General features: G+C 41.5%; 2 protein-coding genes and 1 long non-coding RNA gene across 3 annotated transcripts; all 3 read left to right on the top strand.

Annotated features, from left to right (window-relative positions):
* The first annotated feature begins 769 nt into the window (after positions 1-769).
* Positions 770-5,527, top strand: LOC124269245. The gene is made up of 2 exons (XM_046704261.1): positions 770-923; positions 5,123-5,527. Exons 1-2 carry the CDS (start codon positions 846-848, stop codon positions 5,396-5,398), a joined length of 354 nt encoding a protein of 117 aa, XP_046560217.1. The 5' UTR covers positions 770-845; the 3' UTR covers positions 5,399-5,527.
* A 7,520-nt stretch (positions 5,528-13,047) lies between these two features.
* Positions 13,048-14,852, top strand: LOC124269244. Its single transcript, XR_006896470.1, has 2 exons — positions 13,048-13,246; positions 14,518-14,852. It is a non-coding gene; the product is annotated as an uncharacterized LOC124269244 (long non-coding RNA).
* Positions 14,853-18,367: 3,515 nt separating this feature from the next.
* LOC124269243 lies at positions 18,368-20,923 on the top strand. Its single transcript, XM_046704260.1, has 2 exons — positions 18,368-18,523; positions 20,625-20,923. The coding sequence occupies exons 1-2, from the start codon at positions 18,458-18,460 to the stop codon at positions 20,859-20,861; spliced, it is 303 nt and encodes a 100-aa protein (XP_046560216.1). The 5' UTR covers positions 18,368-18,457; the 3' UTR covers positions 20,862-20,923.
* Positions 20,924-22,255: the final 1,332 nt, after the last annotated feature.

The raw sequence follows: 22,255 nt of genomic DNA, 5'->3' as shown, positions 1-22,255 counted from the left end.
GTATAATGTGTCTGAGTGGGGTATTCATGCTTCACTGCGGCATGGTATCTCAGTGGGCTAGCACTATCAAACCAGCTTAAGTCTGGGCTAGTACAAGTAGCCGCACATACACATACACACATGCATCGTCGTCATATGAGCGAAATATTCTCAAGCACGACGTAAAACCCAATTTCACCTCACCTCTTGAGTCTCTAAGATGAGATAGAGACAGAAAGGAAGATGACCCGCCCAAATTCCTTTCATCCATGTTGTCAACGATATCCACCTCTCTTTTCTTTGGTTACCTTTGACATTCGGACATGGAAGTTTTCAATGCCCATCAGTATGCTTACCTCGCCAAGGCCTACTAAATACAATCACTTATTCCAGATTATTTGTCATCCTAAAGCACGGTACCCTGTTCGAAGGGTCTTCATTGTGAGGCTGATGTCAAAAGGACAATAGACCCTTGTATGGACAGTACATGCCAAATTCGGGTATTACTTTGTCTGACAGTGCAGCAAATCTTATATTAATTAATCTTGGGATGATGTATGTACAGGTAAAGACATGGGTTTCTAAAACATGTAATAATTACCATGCGATCTTATGGCACGTATAAGGACAAGACCATTTATCTCGGTCAGTACACAGATCTTGTTAGAATCTCCAAACCAGATACAGCAGTGAGGCGCCATTTTGAAACATGTATAATCAGGGCTATTCGTCATTATGTTCAAGAACACACCCACTTTAATACACAGCTGGGTTTAAACCTGGATTGTTGGAACAACAGCATGACCTGTCTGTAACATACAGATAGCGATTCACAGATAAGATTGGAACGCACAGACAGCTAGACAATGGCGGCCCAAAAGAAATGGATGATTGTCGCCTTCTTCTGCATCATTTTCCAAATATCACATCAGATGCTTGACCAGGTGAGTTTTAAAGAAATGGTCATGCGTTAATGAAGAATATGAAAACTGATATATCATCAACTTGTTTAGATGTTATACAAACCAGGTTATCTTGACCCAGTTACGTAGAACACGCAGTTGTAAGAGGCGACTAACGGGATTGGGTGGTCAGGTTCGCTGACTCGGTTGACTCATGTCATCGTATCCCAATTACGTAGATGGATACTCATACTGTTTGATCACTGGATTGTCTGGTCCAGACTCGAGACCGCCACCATATAGCTGGGATAGAGAGTAAACGGAGTTACCTATGTCGTATCTGACGAGCGTTTAGCCAACCGATGGCATGGCGAAACGGGAACGGTTATTATACAGGCCAAAGTCAATGATCTGGTGAGACCTCAGGTTCAGATTGAACTGGATCAACAAGGTCATTTCCGTTACTGGTACGTTTATCGCCTAACGTTGACATATCTTCCCCGACCTTGTCTGTGGTGTCGGTACTGCAGGCCGTGCTCACCCTATTCAGGACACCTGATATCATCTCTGATTTTCAGTGATCATGTCCTTGTGCCGCCATTTTGCCATTTACCTTCAATGGAATCTGTCTCAGTACGTTGTATGGTCTAACGTTGTATGGTCAATGTGGTGGTGTGTGGTCTTGTGCATATTGTGCAGGTCACAAATCAGGTGAAGTCAAGCTCCGTTGGTCACGGAGAGTCCTTAGATGGCTTAGCTGTCCTGCCCAAAAACGAAGCACACCCGTGGTCTCACTTTAGGCAAATGAGTTTGTTCAACATTGCCTCTGTTCACCCAGCAGAAAATGGGAACCCGGTGGGATAGGTCATATGACTATTGACCTTCTAGAGCCTCACAGGCAGCTTGGGTTATCTGGGGTAATAATGTTCATCACGCTTAGCCCCAGCAGAAAATGGCTAACCGGTGGGATAGGTCATGTGGCTATTAACCTTCTAGAGCCTCACAGGCAGCTTGGGTTATCTGGGGTAATAATGTTCATCACGCTTAGCCCCTGCAGAAAATGGCTAACCGGTGGGATAGGTCATGTGGCTATTAACCTTCTAGAGCCTCACAAGCAGCTTGGGTTACCTGGGAAACTAATGTTCATCACGCTTAGCCCCAGCAGAAAATGGGTATCCGGTGGAATAGGCCATGTGGCTATTTACCTTCTAGAGCCTCACAGGCAGCTTGGGTTATCTGGGGTAATAATGTTCATCACGCTTAGCCCCAGCAGAATATGGGTATCCGGCTGGATAGGTCATATGACTATTAACCTTCTAGAGCCTCACAAGCAGATTGGGTTATCTGGGAAACTAATGTTCATCACGCTTAGCCCCAGCAGAAAATGGGTACCCGGTGGGATAGGTCATATGACTATTAAACCTTCTAGAGCCTCACAGGCAGCTTGGGTTATCTGGGAAACTAATGTTCATCACGCTTAGCCCCAGCAGAAAATGGGTACCCGGTGGGATAGGTCATATGACTATTAACCTTCTAGAGCCTCACAGGCAGCTTGGGTTATTTGGGAAACTAATGTTCATCACGCTTAGCCCCAGCAGAAAATGGGTACCCGGTGGGATAGGTCATATGACTATTAAATCTTCTAGAGCCTCACAAGCAGCTTGGGTTATCTGGGAAACTAATGTTCATCACGCTTAGCCCCAGCAGAAAATGGGTACCCGGTGGGATAGGTAATGTGACTATTAAACCTTCTAGAGCCTCACAAGCAGCTTGGGTTATCTGGGAAACTAATGTTCATCACGCTTAGCCCCAGCAGAAAATGGGTAACCGGTGGGATAGGTCACATAACTATTAAACCTTCTAGAGCCTCACAGGCAGCTTGGGTTATCTGGGAAAAGAATGTTCATCACGCTTAGCCCCAGCAGAAAATGGGTACCCGGTGGGATAGGTCATATGACTATTAACCTTCTAGAGCCTCACAGGCAGCTTGGGTTATCTGGGAAACTAATGTTCATCACGCTTAGCCCCAGCAGAAAATGGGTACCCGGTGGGATAGGTCATATGACTATTAAACCTTCTAGAGCCTCACAAGCAGATTGGGTTATCTGGGAAACTAATGTTCATCACGCTTAGCCCCTGCAGAAAATGGGTACCCAGTGGGATAGGTCATATGACTATTAACCTTCTAGAGCCTCACAGGCAGCTTGGGTTATCTGGGAAACTAATGTTCATCACGCTTAGCCCCAGCAGAAAATGGGTACCCGGTGGAATAGGTCATATGACTATTAAACCTTCTAGAGCCTCACAGGCAGCTTGGGTTATCTGGGAAACTAATGTTCATCACGCTTAGCCCCAGCAGAAAATGGGTACCCGGTGGGATAGGTCATATGACTATTAAACCTTCTAGAGCCTTACAAGTAGCTTGGGTTATCTGGGAAACTAATGTTCATCACGCTTAGCCCCAGCAGAAAATGGGTACCCGGTGGGATAGGTCATATGACTATTAAACCTTCTAGAGCCTCACAAGCAGATTGGGTTATCTGGGAAACTAATGTTCATCACGCTTAGCCCCTGCAGAAAATGGGTACCCAGTGGGATAGGTCATATGACTATTAACCTTCTAGAGCCTCACAGGCAGCTTGGGTTATCTGGGAAACTAATGTTCATCACGCTTAGCCCCAGCAGAAAATGGGTACCCGGTGGAATAGGTCATATGACTATTAAACCTTCTAGAGCCTCACAAGCAGCTTGGGTTATCTGGGAAACTAATGTTCATCACGCTTAGCCCCTGCAGAAAATGGGTACCCAGTGGGATAGGTCATATGACTATTAACCTTCTAGAGCCTCACAGGCAGCTTGGGTTATCTGGGAAACTAATGTTCATCACGCTTAGCCCCAGCAGAAAATGGGTACCCGGTGGAATAGGTCATATGACTATTAAACCTTCTAGAGCCTCACAGGCAGCTTGGGTTATCTGGGAAAAAAATGTTCATCACGCTTAGCCCCAGCAGAAAATGGGTACCCGGTGGGATAGGTCATATGACTATTAAACCTTCTAGAGCCTCACAAGCAGCTTCGGTTATCTGTTATGCATGCCATGCCAACACCCGGTGTCATCACTGATTTTTGGTGACCTACTCAGTGTACTCTTATCCTCAAAGGAATCTGTTTAGGTGTACGGTCGAAACTGGTTATTTTGTCCTGTCCGCGTTTTATATATATATAGGTATATGTAAGTATTTTAGTCAGGAGTACATAAACACCGAAACCCGTGAAGATCCGGGTTAGAATTGATCTTCAGTAACCCATGCTTGTCGTAAGAGGCGACTAACGGGATCGGGTGGTCAGGCTCGCTGACATGGTTGACACATATCATCGGTTCCCAATTGCGTAGATCGATGCTCATGCTGTTGATCACTGGATTGTCTGGTCCAGACTCGATTATTTACAGACCGCCGCCATATAGCTGGAATATTGCTGAGTGCGGCGTAAACCTTAACTCACTCACTCACTCACATAACGCCGAAGCAATAATATTCCACCTATACGACGGATTCCGTATGATTAATTAAGACCAAGAATTATGAGCAATAACATTCTCCATCGATGCATGACAAAATATGAAACAGGCTGCATATTATTAAAATCCGTTTAGTATCAGGCACTCAAAGCATTGGTTCCTTGGATTTCTTCAGGTGAACATCGGGGACCAAAACGACTGAGCTATCTGTGTTAACTTGATGTTATAAAAAGATAATGATTTGGAGATTTAACGTTCGCTTTCCGACAAGATCCTAGCCGGGCCATTCAGTGAAGGTTCGTAAAATATTGAGATAGGGATTTGACCGAAAGAAGGAGCAGACACAGAGAGAGTAGGCGTTATTTTTGCAGATTTAGAATTTAAAGACTTTTTACATTTGAATTTTGCCATAGATGGAGGGGGTAGAAAATGGTTTGGTCGGATAAGTTTTGAGCTCCTGTGGGTTTTCAGATTATTAGTGACTGTTTTAGTTGGATTATATATCGCCGAGAAGACCCGTTGTAATTAATACCATGAGTAAAGCTCTCGAGGTTTGTGTGTTGTTTAATCGATTCAGGTGTGTGGATGTGTAATGTGCTCTGAAGCATAATTCTGTGGTGATTGTCGTCCACTAGGGCGTGCCTGTGGACCATGGATCCAAGGCTTCAGATAACACGAAGCAATCAAACAACAGCCCTAACAAGCTTTTGTCTTCTTACAGCCAACCATCGACATGAACTGTGACCCATCAATAAGTAAACGCATGGACGACTGCCCTGCTGGCTACTGCTGCGTCCGTGACGAGTTCCTCCCAACCTACGTCTACTGCAAGAAGATGGGGGTCCACAACGAGGACTGTACCACGAAGCTGACCGAGTCCGCCTGTCCGTGCGTCTCTGGCCTGCGCTGTCGTCCTAACATTGAGAGTGCCACCTTCCACTCACTGTATGGGAGATGTCACCCCAACACAACTGTACATCCCAGTATAACTGGGTGAGAACATGGCTGGAGAATTAACTGAACAGAATACGTCAGTATTCCATAACCACTATAATGATGTGCATTTGAAGTATTTGAAATCTAGTACAAGTAAACTATTTTATCAAATAAAATTTTCTGAAACGTATGTGTTGTGCTGTTAACTGTTCCAGTTAAATCAGTTAAATTAATGAAATACTTTAAAATATGTACTATAAACGCCACAAGAAACGTACCCTCTTTCCTTTATGACGGAGGTACCAATCTTCAGCTAATCACTGTTATTGGGTTTTTTCGGCATGGATGAAAATAGGACAATTTAACCCTTCTGAAAAAGATGCATTTCACCTAAATATGAATGCATTTGAGAATTGTTTTCGTGATTTGCATAAAGCTGTGTTGTTAAGCTTTCTTGTAAACTAATACCTTCTAACATATTTTTTATAGTTTTCAAGTAATTCATAAAGGTAGGAGGGTAACGTTTCTTTTGGCGTGTAGTGTACATGTTCATGTTCATGTTCAGGCTTTAAGTTTATGTGTAAACATCAATGTAAGTGCTGTTACATTACCTGGTCCAAATGGTCCCCAATCAGTAACCGTTACAACAAAAATAAGCCAAATGGGGATTCGAACCCGGGTTCTGGGCGTGACAAACCACAAGGCTACATCGCCGCCCCGATCGGACAAGGCAATTACACCTGTATTGATCGGGAGGTGTGACTTCGAGATGAGACGTCGACTGATGTGATGCTAATGATATGAATCACTGGTTTGTCTGGTCCAGACCTTATACAACCGCCTGGTACAGTTAAAATATTTCTGTATATTAGCAATAAATACAACCTATCTGTTTAAAGGGAAAGGGTGATCCAGTGGTCTCAGACACAAGTCTTCGTGGCACTGGATGTGATGGCCGAAGTTTCAAACCTCTCTATTGTCCTTTGTTTGTTGGTACCATAATCGTTGTCACACAGCATCTAATAAATTTGAGGGGCGTTGGGGTAGCCTTGTGGTTAAAGCGTTCGTTCGTCACGTCGAAGACCCGGGTTCAATTCCCCACATGGGTACAATGTGTGAAGCCTATTTCTGGTGTCCCCCGCCATGATATTGCTGGAATATTGCTAAAAGCGGCGTTCATACTCACCCACTCACTCTGATTATTTTGAGTACAGGGGCCCCTTACAGGGTCAAATTTATTTTTAGAATAGTAGCAGTCTATATTTAGTCTATGACCTCATGAAATGCTCTTGACTCTACTGGTTCTGTTGGTTGTTTACCTCGAAGAAAGAAATTTGAGGCGACTAGTATTAAAGAAAACAGAAAGGATTTAATCGACATCTTAGAGGGGGACTACGCTAGTTCGAATTTAGAAGACCTTTACCATACACCTGACAGGTGCAAGGTATACAGTTTAAGAAATCGAATGGTTTTAAAAAATAGGTCTTAATTTTGTCTTTTCGTTTGTATGTTTTGTTTTATGTTCACTTGTCTAGCTAGAGATATCTGCAAATTGAAATTGAAATACAAACGGTCTTCTGTGAATAAATGGCATATTTATGTGATAGGTGTTATTTATTTGTTGTCAATGTTTTCAGGATTTACTGTTGAACAATCGAATTTGTCCCGAAATATGTGATGAAGAAGAAGTCCGTACCAAGGGTCTGAAGATGACCGGAATGAAAGCAAATATGCATTTGAATGTGAAGGAGCAAGATCATGATCAATCGAAACACAGTACTGCTTACGCTATTAAAGGTGAATCAGTACTGACGATTTGCCAAGAACATCCACCTCACAACCGCGAACATTGTTTTTGACGTAACTGAGGTTTATTTTAATGCAATAGTCCGCAAATTTCCCAGTGCTATTTTTAGATCAGGTGCATAGCAACGGGAAGAGAATGACATCATGGAATATTGATAGGTCAACTGGTTTATTCCGGTTTTTGAATGAAAATATATAAACCTCTTGATTTCGGATATTTCATCACTTCATCCCTGATTACACAGATCACATCAAGCAATACATATCTATCGGTCTCCCTCTGTTGGTTGTTTATCTTGAAGATAGAATATGGAAGCAGTTCAAGTTACGACCTCGTGGTAGCTATACAGCGTGTAGAAGACGTGGTCGACAAACTGGTACAGTTTAAAGTCCTTACTATCTTCATGAAGGCTGTAATTATCGAAAAACCACAAACTTCCTTTGACCGTGTCAGAAAACTGTTGTCCATCTTACCTAGACGTGGACCCCAAGCTTACACCCTCCTCTGTGAAGCTTTGGTGGAATGTGGAGAGACAGAAGCCATGAAGTTGCTGTGTCTTGAGACTCCTACTGACAAGACAAGAGTTACAGGATCCTCGTTGTCATCGGGACTTGGGAGCTGATGTGTGCGAACACCAAGACCTGTGTATGGACAATACCCTCCTCTAATGAAACCTCAAACAAGGTTCCAAGAACGGTTGAATTCCTTTCAGTCTCGGCCTGTGCAGATGAAACAGAGTCCTAGTCAAATGACCCAGGCAGGATTTGTGTACTTAATCAGAGGGGACGCTTGCAAGTGTTTTCAATGTGGTCTCGTGCTCAAAAACTGGGAAGTAGATGATGATCCCTGATTCATTTCAGTCTTGGTCTGTGCAGATGAAACAGAGTCCTAGTCAAATGGCCCAGGCAGGATTTGTGTACTTAATCAGAGGGGACGCTTGCAAGTGTTTTCAATGTGGTCTCGTTCTCAAGGACTGGGAAGTAGATGATGATCCCTGGGTCGAACATGAAAAGTGGTCTCCAGACTGTCCACATTTGGCCCTGGTGGGAGTATCTCAGGAAGAGGTGGCAAGCTGGTGTTGTCATGTGAATTTATATTTGTAACCATGAGTGTTATGTCCATTGTAAATTACTGTATATTTGTGAAACTGTTATTGGTAATAAATTAATATTAGAGTATATCTGCATTGGTTGTCTATGTATAGTCTTTTGTCGATGTTTAAATAGAGGTTTACTCAAATACTAATCTCATTGAGATCACAACCACGACAGGAACAAGAGCTTGTTTTCTAGAATTATGGCTAGGTACCTGTTGAATCATTACGACTTTCTCAGGTTCATGTTAATGTTTCAAGACGTTGAGGAGATTTGACAAGACATCTTAGAAATGAACAGAGAACAGACTCTTGCCGTCAATGGTATTATCAATAGGTTATTAAAGGGAAGGTTACCAGTGACTCGATATGAAAGACGTCGTGTCCTGAGGCAAAATGATAGAAATAACTATCTAGCGGACTACAGATGGTATTTGGAAGACTCTTTTCGCCAGTTACATTCCTATCGTAGCATTTGTTTTGAAACCACAGTTTGTCAATGCACTTAGAGATGAGGCCATTCAAAATGCTTGGGCCTAGATTTTCGAAGCTCTCATATCGCTAAGATAGTCGTAAGTTAATGTTAATGTATGACACATACGACTATCTTAGCGCTAAGAGAGCTTTGAAAATCTAGGCCCTGGTTGTTAGATAGAGCATTAACTTAGTACATTTTGGTACAAATACACCCGTCTTGGGGAAGAGCATGTATCCAAAACATATTGTTAGTGATGTTGGACCCAAGAAGCTATACCAAGCCATGAAAGCTGAAGGTCAGTTAAGACCATGGATATCTATATAAAAGGCCACGAGGGCAATCTAGCTTCATTTAGCCGTGTGACAGTGACCCTTCACCTTAAGCTGCTCCCGTTTCTGTTTTCACCATGAATAATCCGCAATACAAGCTTTACGTGCCCGATGCCGACACGATTTTACATGCTCAGGGCTGAAGGGAAAGGAGATCCTTATCATTCTATAATGCATGGAGGAGAAATATCTGCCATGATGTCTGTGGATCGATATTTTGGAACTGCATGACCCAGAGTGAAAGAAAGACAAACGAAAGAATCCACAGAACAGCCTAAGATGAAATTCGTTACTCCAACTCAACAAGTGGTCAAACAGGCCAAGGCGCTTATTCAGATGCAGAAGAAAGGGGGATCTAAGTCTGATAAAATGATTTCATCCTCCCAGAGTCACACGAAGAAATGGAAGACGACTGTTTAGATAAAAGGAAATAGTAGACAGGTTCACTGCCATTTAGACTCGGACGTACTTACAATGTAGTGAAGCAGCTTCTAGAAAGGATGAACATTAAACCTTATCCTGAACGTATTATATATGGATCTACAAACGATGGCAGCCACTGTATAACGCCATTCAAACCTGTTTATCCCCACGCTGAATTTCATCAAGGCATTCCTTCTGATCTAAAAAAAGATGAGTTTCTGAGCCTCAATTTTGTGAACGTCGTTCTTGACGACTTAATGTCGACAGCGAGCGAAAATAATAACTATTTCATGGAGCCGTTTCAAAGGGCCACCCGGAAACCTTACGGATACTTGTTGGTTGATCTAAAACCCCAAACACCTACCCATTTGTGACTTTGTCCCAATGCATTCAGTTTAAAAGGAGACCTCCAAGCTAGAACAATTCAATCCGAGTTAGACTTTCAGCGTGAGCAGACGTGTGAAGAAAACCTAATAACAATGTCATCTTGTGATGACTGTGGACTCACGTTCCAAGACGTGCACGATCTGCAAAAACACTGAAGGAACTGGTGTCCCGAAAAGTCTTCAGTGGGTCCACCTGGGATACCCCAAGTGGGGCTTAAAGGGAAGTGGGAGCAAGACAACTTCTCTGTTGTAAAGACACCACGTACTCTGGTGGACTGTGACTGTGACTATTGTGGACAAGTGTTTAGCAATAACCATAACTACAAACACATTTACATGAAATGGAAAATGATGATGATGATGATGATGATGATGATGATCGATTCATTAAGCGATGTCACAGACAACATGAACAAGAGGGAAAATAAGATAGCCGGATGGCGTCTCGTACCCCTCTCGTGGCCATGTTTACGACTGGGCCCTGTCTAAGCGCAAACGGGCATGTAGATGAAAATAGTCTAGTACTATTACAAAGGAAAGATAACATTGCTCATACAAGATCCTACATCCCATGGGCAAAACAGCAGTACAGTAATTCCCTTTGTAAATATATTTCAGTGTTTAAAGTTTCTGATCCTTTAGCTCAAAGTTTAAGTTTAAATTGTGCTTTGCATAGTTTAGCGAAGTTTCAAAGTTCAACGGTGCCGCCATTTTCCTGCTTCGAAATGCGGTTTACTACGCACGATTTGATTGGTTTGCCACGATTCTTGGCAAAAATGGCGTACGATAGGGGTACGAGTCTTCTTGTAGGTCACGGAAAGAGGCGAGTAGTTATGAATGACACGTGTCTTGCAAGAGCGCCCAAAACTCTTTGTTTGAGAGTGGAGTATAAACTGACAGGTTGTGATTGGGTCTGAGCAGTGTTGATGTATTTCAGCTACTGCGACTAATTTCATAGTTTATATAACACATATGTGGTGGATTTGTGCGAAAACATTTGGGATTGTTTACACACGGGCATAAAGGATTGCTTAACGAGTACAGGGGAATGCACAGGTAGGTTGTTTGTTATGTACACAAAAAAACACAACAGGTATGTCTCAAATGTATTTTATCATGATGTGTTCCAACTTCAAATTTATGGTGAACAACTATTAATTGTAAATGAAATAAGAAATAAAGTAAATATTTTGAATCCATATGCCTTTCAGGTAAGAGTTACTCCCGTTTTGAAAGACAAAATGGCTGAAGCTTACATGGAATTGTAAAGTATTTCAAATCTCTTTTCTATGTATGTTAAATATTGATATATTTATGAAGTTGTGAAAGTGATTTCACTTCATTACAAAAAATGTAATACTTTTTTCTGACTATCATTTATTAATATACCTTAACATAATACTAAGGATAAATAAAAAAGTCAATCCATTTTTTAGTGTAATTGTGCTCTGATGTTATGGTACTAAAATCATTTTCTTTTCTTTAGGATAATTTCAGGCAAGATATGTTTGGGGAATTCTCCCCCAATGAGAATGGACTCCCTGCCTCACCCCCATAATCGGACATTTCCCAGAGGGATACAGAGTACGTTTGCCATAAATCAGATTTGTTGTTTTCTAATCTTCAATATATGATTTAAAAACACTTTTTGCAAGTATTCAAGATAATATAACTGTCTTGCTGTAATGTAATGTTGTAAAACACAATTTCTGATAAACAATATATATTTCTGTTTATTTTCATTTGTGCTTATCTGTGTTTGCAAAACACGCTTTTGAATATTTCATGTTCTTATTAGATGTACAGTGACTTCGATGAGAACCTTCTCTGTGAGTAAGTTATTATTTTGAAAAAACTGTATTGATACTAATGTATGTAAAATCTTAAGTATTAACTTTAAATAAAAAAAATAAAAGTATTTTTGGTGTTATTATATGTTATGACCTTCAACCATTTCGTGTTAATTTGTAAGTATTGTCATGTTCTCATTTCAGTGATGACGATTGTGTCATCACAGGGGATGGTATATTGGTGACATAAGGGACTGTTAATAATTTATGGCTAGGGGTGGGTGGGGGTGGGGGTGATGATGATTTTAAGAGGGGTGGTGTGTGTCACCCATTTTGTTCTTGGGAGATGTGTGTGTGTGTGTGTGTGTGTGTGTGTGTGTGTGTGTGTGTGTGTGTGTGTGTGTGTGTGTGTGGAGGTGGGGGCAGAGTCATCAATTTTGTACACATGTTCTAGGGGGGTCATCAATTTTGTACATAAAAATATTTTTATGCTAAAAAATTAAGGGAAGGGGGAGTCATTGATTTTGTTAAGACATGCGGGCTGGGTGGGGTGTGTGTGCGTGTGTGCGTGTGTGCGTGCGTGCGTGTCATTCACATTGTACATGTTTGTCCATAAAAATCATCATTATACCAACCCACCAACACACACACCCCTAGCCAGAAATTATGAAGGTAAGTTGCTTCAAATCCCCATTCTGATGTTTGTAAGGCTGATGAAGATATCCAAAGGTAAATCTGGTGAATCACACACTATAATCCAAGAGGGTTGTTTGTGAGAAATACCACACACACACTGGGCTGATTTCGGATTATTTATTTTTTTACAGACTGGGGTGTGGGGTGGTGGGGGTGTGGGATTTTGGTGAATAATTGAAACTTAAATAACGGTAACAACAAATCTTTTGTGTCTTTTGGTCAGATTTCTGGCATAACTGTTAATTTTCCTATCAAACCCCGCTCTCAAGTGAAGATTGTCTCGCGGGAGGCGAAGTCAGTGTATGCTTTTGTTGATGTCAACTGTTATTGACTAGAACTGTACTTGGAGGTTTATCGAGATAAATAGTTGTGATTTCCACCAGTAATGTTGCCAACATACATAGTGTTGACACCGCCAGAAACGTTTATAATTTGAGACCACTGACTGTACGATTTGTGGCAATTTGGACGCTACGAGGCGAAAAATGCTCCACTTCCGGTTATCTAATTTGTATATGTATGACCTCATTGGCATGACATACACGAATGTGTAACCTTATATCACGGATAAATGCTTTAGTGGAATGATAAATACAGTTATCAACGGTCATCCGTTTTCTGATATTTATGTCAGGAATGTTTTGCTTGTTCACCAATCCAGATTTCGTTTATGAAATGGATATATGTTTAAATCACACACATATTTAAACCACACGCATACTTTAACATACAGTGGTGGTTTAACCTTAACTTGTGCACAGAGCAACACGACCTGCCTGTAACACTCTGATAGCAGTTGGTAGATAACGATTGCACTCACAGCTAAACAATGGCGCCAGGACGGAATTTACTGTCCGTTTTCTTCCTTTGTTTCCTTTTCAGAAATTCATACCAGCTGATTGGCCAGGTGAGTGAATGAATACGGTTTTGGTTCGCTTTTAGTAATATTCCAGCAATATCACGGCGGGGTACACCACAAATGGGCTTCACACATTGTATCCATGTGGGAATCGAACCCGGGTCTTCGGCGTGACGAGCAAACGCCAGGTGAGATGTTCATAATGATTTTTCCTGAAAATAGCATAAATTACATAGGACTTGATCTTTTAAAACAAAACTGCTATGCATAAACATAAATCGGTTATCTCTGTAAGATTACGTAACGAAAGCAACCTATTTATATGGCTGTGTGAGACAGAACCAAAGGCACTGTTGGGATACATTTCAATGTAAAGTCAACGCTACATACTCATTGTGTGTGAAATAGTATTGGATATGTATGAATCACCGAATCTCAGATGAAATATCCCATTAAGCACATGCTGCTGGTTTACAATACAGCTCAGTGTGAGATATTAGAATGTGGCAACAGTATTTGAAATACCGTCTAATTTACTGACGGCCGGTCAGTTTTTAAAGTTGCACGTCCAGATGGCACCGCATCATTGTATTCCCACATACCCTAAGCATTCGAGTTTTCGGTTAATGTTCGAGGTAAATTAACTTTAAACGTTTAACACTATATCCAAGTTTCTGTCTTCATTTGCTATTGGACACATGCTCAAAATTACGTGCTGAAGTTCATCAGGATGAGACCAAAATACCATCTTATGGATTGGAGTTTTCAAAACGTCTTGGAATTGCTGAATATAAATTCAAAATGTTGAAGTTACCTATTTCAAAATTTTAATTTGTGGGGAAATAACATGAACAGTACTTTTCTTTTCTCTACATATTTGTCGGTGAGTGACTGAGCGATTAAGGTTTTAAACCGCTTTTAGCAATATTTCAGCTATATCACGTCGGGTGACACCAGAAATGGGCTTCACATAGTACCCATATGGGGAATCGAACACGGATCTTCGGTGTGGTGAGCGAACACTTCAACCCTACGTTACCCCAACGTCGCCTCTATCATTTGGTAATTTGTATTCGTTAGTGTTTGAAATTCTGAACTGAAAACATTTGCTCTGGTCTGGTAACCAAGATGCCGGTTCGTTCTGAAATTTGAGGGAATTATATGTTCAGGCATTTTGGATAAAAGTTTGCCAGTCATGCACTTTTTGGGTAATGTTTTGAAACACGAATGACTAACATGGCGTATGAAATGTATTTCTCGATGATATGGAAACATTGAGATTTTCAAACATTGACTCAATGGGCTGTTTACTTTTGCAGATGACCATTGACATGGACTGCGACCCATCTGTAAGTAAACGCATGGACGTGTGTCCTGATGGTTTCTGCTGCGTCCGTGACGAGTTCCTCCCTCCTACGTGTACTGCAAGAAGATGGGTCTTCAAAACGAATCATGTACGATGAGGGTGACCGAGTCCGCCTGTCCGTGCACCTCTGGCATGTACTGTCATCCCAACATCGAGAGTGCCACCTTCCACTCGCTGTATGGGAAATGCCGCCTCAACGCTACAGCACATCCCAGTATTACTGGATGAATTGACAGCGTCAGTACTTGGGTATACATGATATGAGATGATTAAAAAATCATAAAATTATTTGCCTTTCTTCTAACTGAATACAACTGACCCGTGAAGATCCGGATCAGAGCTGGTCTTCAGCAACCCATGCTTGTGTGAAGAGGCAACTGACGGGATGTGTTGGTCAGGCTAGCTATTCTCGAAACGTTCATAGCTCTAAGAATTCTTAACTTTGATCGTAGTCAATATGTTAAGAATGGGCTTAAGATGTTCGTAGGGCTACGAACGTTTCGAGAATAGTTAGCCAGGCTAGCTAACACATTCTTCACACATTGGCTACGATAAAAGGTAAGAATTCTTAGGGCTACGAACGTTTCGAGAATAAGGGCCCAGGATTGCTGATTGGTTAGTCATGTCATCGTATCCCGATTGAGTAGAACGATGCCCATGCTGTTAATCATTAGGTTATCGGGTCCAGACTCGTTTATATACGGACAGCAGCCATATAGCTGTAATATTGCTGAGTACGGCGTTAAACAACAAACAAACCAAACTAATCCAAAATAGTCCAAAGGCCACGTTGTCTGTTAGAGTGTAGGGGCGGTGGGTTAGCGTAGTGGTTAAAGCGTTCGCTCGTCTCGCCGAAGACCCGGGTTCGATTCCCCACATGGGTACGATGTGTGAAGCCCATTTCTGGTGTCCCCCCGCCGTGATATTGCTGGAATATTGCTAAAAGAGGCGTAAAACCATACTCACTCACTCACTATTAGAGTGAATGTTCAAAGATCAGAAGGTCGGTTGTTCAGTCCTACCCCTTGGTATAAGCCCTGCTTCACAAAACCTCACTAAATCTATCATATTTCGAAGCAAAAGGGAATATTCTTTGGCATCTGAAATTAATATGTTTCAAATTGCCGCAAGATTAAAAATCACTAAAAAGTTATCGGTTTTCTTTTTTCTCCTAAAATTCAGTATAAATCTTTGGCAAATGAGTACAATCTCCTGTTTCAATCAAAGTGAGTCGAGTGAGTATGTTTTTAGCAATATTACAGCAATATCACGACAAGAACATTTAAAAACGGGCTCCACAGATTGTACCCATGTGTGTAATCGAGCCATGGTGTTCGACGTTCGCGAACGCTTTAAATACTACGCTTAAAAGGCTACCCCACCGCCCTACATGTCTTTCCACACATTGCCCAAATGATATTTCACCAAAAAACAGACTATTTGAAAATCTACTTAGCTTGAAGGAAATACAGTGATAATTACAATGTGTTTGCCATTGTTTACAATCGTTTTCCTAACATTATTTACAACTTGCAAGAAATACTCCAGCCGGATAACTCATCATGATAATGATCAACAAGCCAATTTCAAGGGCCATCACGGCCAAGCTCAACTTGTGATAAATATCCACACGTTTCCAAACAGAGCCACAGCTTCATCATTTTCTTCATAATCCTAATAGGGACGATTAGCTGACCTGCCTGCTTTTTGTCTAAATAGGCCTGTTTCAAACAGGGGAAAATCGAGAATAGCTACAAAACACGAATGCAAAATGGTATCGTTAGAGTTAAGGCCATCTATCACACACTAACTACCGGTTGTTGAAGACGTATAATGCTAAACGGTCTGGTGCCCGTTGCAGTCTGGATCGTGACAATGGAATTACTGCCAAATGTGAAAGTGAGGTATAGTGTCTGTGTTATTAGGACAGTCATTAACTATTGGATGGCAGTTTACAGACAAACAAATTGGCTTTTAGATGACATAACTACAAACTGTTTCCAATCTGCATTTGATCACTACCCATGCTTAGTCTCTGTGAGTATATCATGTTTTGATCAATACGACTCACAGTGCTGGACTGTTTGTAAATAAAATCATATGTAGACATGCATGAGCACCATATGTTTGGTTTGGTTTGTGTGTTGTTTTAACGCTGCGCTCACCCATATTCCGGCTGTATGGCGGCAGTCAGTAAATAATTGAGTCTGGACTATAGCCAACATATTGTATTGGTGAGGTGAGGTGAGGTGAGGTGAGGAGAAGTGAAATTGGGTTTAACGTCGTGCTTGAGAATATTTCGCTCATATGACGACGTGCATGTGTGTGTATGTGTATGTGCGGCTGCTTGTACTAGCCCAGACGTAAGCTGGTTTTATAGTGCTAGCCCACTGAGATACTATGCCGCAGTGAAGCATGAATACCCCACTCAGACACATTATACTGACTCCGAGGCGACCAGTCCTTGTTGTACCCATTAATGCCGAGCGCCAGGCAGGGACCAACAAGTACCATATTTTAACGTATTTTGGTATGACGCGGTCGGGGATCGAACCCGCGACCTTCCGCTCTCCGGGTGGACGCATGAGTATTGGAAACCGATGACATGTATCAAACTAGTCAGCGAACCTGGCCATCCCAGCCCGTTAGTTGCCTCTTACGACAAGCATGGGTTGTTCAAGGCCAACTCTAATTCGGATCTTCACGGGTTGAAAGCCATTTAAAACGGTAGATACTTCGGTAGTCTTTAAGGGAATCTGTACATTTTACGTTTAAGTGTCGAAATTGATGTCGGATCAAATTCTTTGATGCTATTAGTCACGGGGTTTCAATTTTAAACTTATTCAATGGACACAACTCCCATGATTCTGGTTCTGAATCCCGGTTCGACGGATGATATATTTGTAAGTTTATCACCACCATGATCCTGCGTTTGGACCAAAGTGGCCTGCATTACTTTGGGTGTATTCTCATTCATGAAACAGACACTCCGCGTTTCAACTGAAATACTGTTCAAAGCATCTTGAAGCCATCTCACACACTCACTCTTTCGAGTAGCTGGCCCTGTATGAGATCGTCATATTATGTGTTGACATTTGTCTCTTCCCGTGTATGCCTTTGTACTTGGGACTGTGCTGCTTCGTTGACTGCTCAAGAAAACAACTGTTATCTGGATTTCAAAAAGGCTTCACGCATTGTATCCATGTGTGGAATCGAACCGAGGTTTTCGGCGTCACGAGCGAACGCTGTAACCACAAGGCTACCCAACCGCCCCTCAAGACAACCATGATCATTTAGTTGGTAAGTGAAAGAAAGTTTCATGGTGTTTTATGATTTATATTATCACATTTTCACAATGACAGTATTACACATAGAAAAGTTGGTGTGTGTCTTTCGGCTGAAGGATTGGTTTTTGAATGATGGAATAAATAATGAATAGTTCTTCAAATGGTTAATTTTTATTACGTGTACCACAACAGCTTGGGTTTTTGTTCACAGTATTAATCACTTTTAGTGTCTGGTTTCAGTTCATCATATTAATCACTTCAGCGTATCTCTAAGTTCTGGTGGGCACTGTTAAAGCCCATTTCTGGTGTCCCCGCCCTAGATATTTCTGGAATATTGCTAAAAGCGGCGTAAAACTAAACTCAGTCAGTCAGTCTAAGTTCTGGTTTATACAACAAACATACAGCAAATTGATTGCGATAGTGCTTGTATCTCCTAATCGCGTTATCCGTGTGTGAAATGAATGGATTCGATATGATCTTTCTTGTCAAAACACAGCGTCATATGGACAATTACACCATTATTCGTCGTAATGTACAAGCCAGTACCCTCTGCTATAACAACCGGCTGTGGCGTAACACGCTGATAACAGATAAGGACTGACCACAATGGCAGCCTACTGGAATTTCTTGATCGTTTTCACCTTCTGTGTCTTGATCAGATGTTCATACCAGGTGAGTTGTTTGTACAGGAGATGATTGGTTAACATGAATGGAAATTACATGAAGGCTGGTCAAAGCACTATTAAAGCGGTTATCTCTACATTATTCATAGGTCAGTCACAGAATTCAAAAGCACAATGGCTGTTCAAGATGAGGTCGTGAGGTGAAATTGAATTGAATGTTGCGTACAAGATTATTGTACTTGTATAGCAACGTACAACGCGTGTGTGTTCTTGTACCAGCAAGGTCCAATTCTAATGCCGGTTTTGTAGTGCTAACCCTATGAGTTACACGGTGTTTTGAGAGGGTGTACGGGACTGTAAGGCTCTTGTGTGACGAATTTATTACCCTTAAGATCTCTTTGTTTAACTTATCTTTAAAAAAAAGCATTCAATCTAGGGCAGAATGATACGCAAATGTTTCGCCATGATTTATCATGTCATAAAGGGAGATAACTCGGGATGGCTTAGTTTATGATAAATATGATCGAATTTGAGGTTTAGTTAAACGACAAGTGAAATACAGAAACATTTTATTTTTTATATACTTTTATTGACACAAACAAATGAGAAATTATGGCAACAATTTTATTACTCTGCTTAAGCTCATAAATTGACATAATTGTATACGCCAACTCTAACATTTCGAAGCGATCAGCCGTTTGGCAACCACTTTCCATCTGAGGTCAAGGTCATTTGTACACTCTGTGTAAGGTGTCACGTGACAGATTTGACGGGGTGTACGGTTCGTACACCCAGGTAAATTCGCCTACATGGTTTCGTATGCTTAAGCCATTGACCAATCAGAATTCGACAACTTTATCTTGAGGGTAATAAACTGAGATACCAATAACCCACACAGACCACAAACCCTGAACCGCAGTTTACCCATGCTTGTCGTAAGAGACGACTAACGGGATTGGGTGGTCAGGCAAATTGTAGCGCAAATAGGGTTGCGCATCAAAGAGAAAATGACCAGTCTTCCCATATGCGAGCGAAGCAACGTGCTTCCCTCCCTTCGGTTCGAAAAATATTTTTAATGTCAAAATAAAATATCGCCATCATCAAAGGTAGACACCCATTTCCTCACAGAGTTGTGCTCTCAGATTTCCAACCTCATATTTAATAATTACTCACGTACAATATATTTAATTCAACATTTTAAGCGCCACTCGTGGCATGTCAAATCGTTCTTCGCCTCCATTACCCCTGCCAGCTTCCGGTTCAACGGAGTGAAGGAACAGGGGAGTTAACTTTAAATATGCTTTCATTTACCCGTTACGCCAGAAGTGTTTCTGTAGAATAAATGTTACGAAAATTCTAACAATAACGACGACAGATAAGAAAAACAATCCCCAACAGTTTAACGGTAAAATTATACAATATGATATTTGTGTTTAATTTCTGCTTATTCTTGTTCCTTTATTAAATATGAGTTTGGAGATCTGAGAGCACAACTCTGTGAGGAAATGGGTGTCTACCTTTGATGATGGCGATATTTTATTTTGATATTAAAAATATATTTCGAACCGAATCGAGGGAAGCACGTTGCCAACCTTTGCTGGCTTCGCTCGCATATGGGAAGACTGGTAATTTTCTCTTTGTTGCGCAACCCTATTTGAGCTACAATTTGCCTGTCCTGACACAAGGGTCACATCGAGTACCATATTTAACATCTTGTGATATGGCTCGGGCAGGGATCGAACAACGGGCAGACGCTCTACCCACTAGACAGGGGCTGTCCTGGTCAAGGTGAAACTGTAAATATCAAACAATCCAACTAAATGTCAGTCCCCCATGTCCTATTAAACTGAATTGTTTGTGTTGGCTAAGAGTTGAGTTTGGAAACACGAATGAGTGAGTTTAGTTTTACGCCGCTTATAGCAATATTCCAGCAATATCAAGGCGGGGGACACCAGAAATGGGCTTCACACATTGTACCCATATGAAGAATCGAACCCGTGTCTTCGGCGTGACGAGCGAACGAATTAACCACTAGGCTACCCCATCGCCCTTTGAAAACACGAACGGACCTCCGCAGCTATATATACTATCTGTATGGAGAAGTTACATTTTAACCATTTAAGATGGACAAAGAATTTGTATTGTTGTAGGTTGACTGTAACCCCAAATGTCCAGTTGGCTACTGCTGTGTCCACGACGTGTTCCCCGAGGACATCATCTATTGCAAGAAGATGGGTGCCCAAAACGCCGACTGTGCAACGACAGCGACCGAGTCCATCTGTCCGTGTTCCAGCGGCATGTACTGTCATCCCAACATCGACGCCCCCACCTTTCACTCCATGTATGGGAAATGTCGCCCCAAAACTGGATCACCTGTCGTTGGCTGATTGATGTGTCTTAAATATAAGTAATTGTTGAAATTTTAAAAAAATATAAGTTTTATTTCAAACCTGTGTCGCTATCATCATTGACACCTTTGGTAGATTACTCTGGTAGATTTTCAGATGGATTATATTAACAAGACATACTCTAATATAAGTGAGTGAGTGAGTTAATATTTAACGTCACATCGGCAATATCGCAGCCATATCGTGACTACTCTAATATAAAGTAACATATCTAAATATACTCATGCCAATAATGGTTGTCACCCCCTTTAATTTTTTTAATTGGAGAGGGGCTGCGGGGTGAGGGTGTGTGGGGGTTGGGTGGGGGAGGGGTGACAACCATTATTGGCATGAGTATATATTAAGACAAGTGAAATCTGTCTACATATTCATTCCAGCCTTTCGGATGCTGATGTAGCCCACGATGTGTTCAGAGGATGGTGAGGGCGGTGGGGGTAGCCTTGTGGTTAAAGCGTTCGCTCGTCACGCCGAAGACCGGGTTCGATTCCCCAGCGGCGTAAAACTAAACACACTCACTCACAGGATGGTGACTGTTTAGTTATGGTCCATTACACAGACAAACGCAAGAAGCGTCGTAAAATCCCTTGGCTGTGTAGCCAGGTTGGTTACACAAAAATAAATAATTTCTCACCTCTGTGGTGACGTTATTTTTATTCTTAAAAGTAATTTATACCTCAACAGCTATGTGTGCTGGTCTAAAAGAAACAATTTTCATCCGCTTGAAAATATCTGTGGTCACAATGGCATCGTGTTTACTGACTGAGTTTGGTTTTACGCCGCTTTTAGCAATATTCCAGCAACATCACGGCGGGGGACACCAGAAATGGGCTTCACACATTGTGCCCATGTGGGGATTCGAACCCGGGTCTTCGGCGTGACGAGCCAACGCTTTAACCATTAGGCTACCCCACCGCCCCTGGCATCGTGTTTATGACGACATGGCTAACTATAGGTCAGTTTTAATTACTGCATGTATGACACTTAATAACACACAAATATCAACGACAATATCATTCAGTCAGATCTGCCAAAAACTTAAGTCTGCACGGGAGGATGCTTGTTAAACGACCGATTCTGATTTGGTGTAGGGCAACCTATACGTGTGTTTCATTGAGTATGATACAGCCTTCCAATATATTCGATACAACAGCAACAAACGTCTCTCAACATAATCATTGAGAAAATATTTAATCATAATCGGAAAATAATAAGTGCACACTAAATGTATAGCAGACGCTAAACACAAATATTAAAATATATATGAAATATATTTAATAAGTGAACAATGATGGCAATGGGATGTCATATGAAGGTTTGTGACCCTATTCTCGATACTTATATATGATTTTCATGATCCCTTTGGGATATTCATA

The sequence above is a fragment of the Haliotis rubra genome, unplaced genomic scaffold (genome assembly GCF_003918875.1).
Source record: "Haliotis rubra isolate DU_JTF1 unplaced genomic scaffold, ASM391887v1 Scf143, whole genome shotgun sequence".
Taxonomy (NCBI): domain Eukaryota; kingdom Metazoa; phylum Mollusca; class Gastropoda; order Lepetellida; family Haliotidae; genus Haliotis; species Haliotis rubra.
This window is presented reverse-complemented; position numbering and strand designations above follow the sequence as displayed.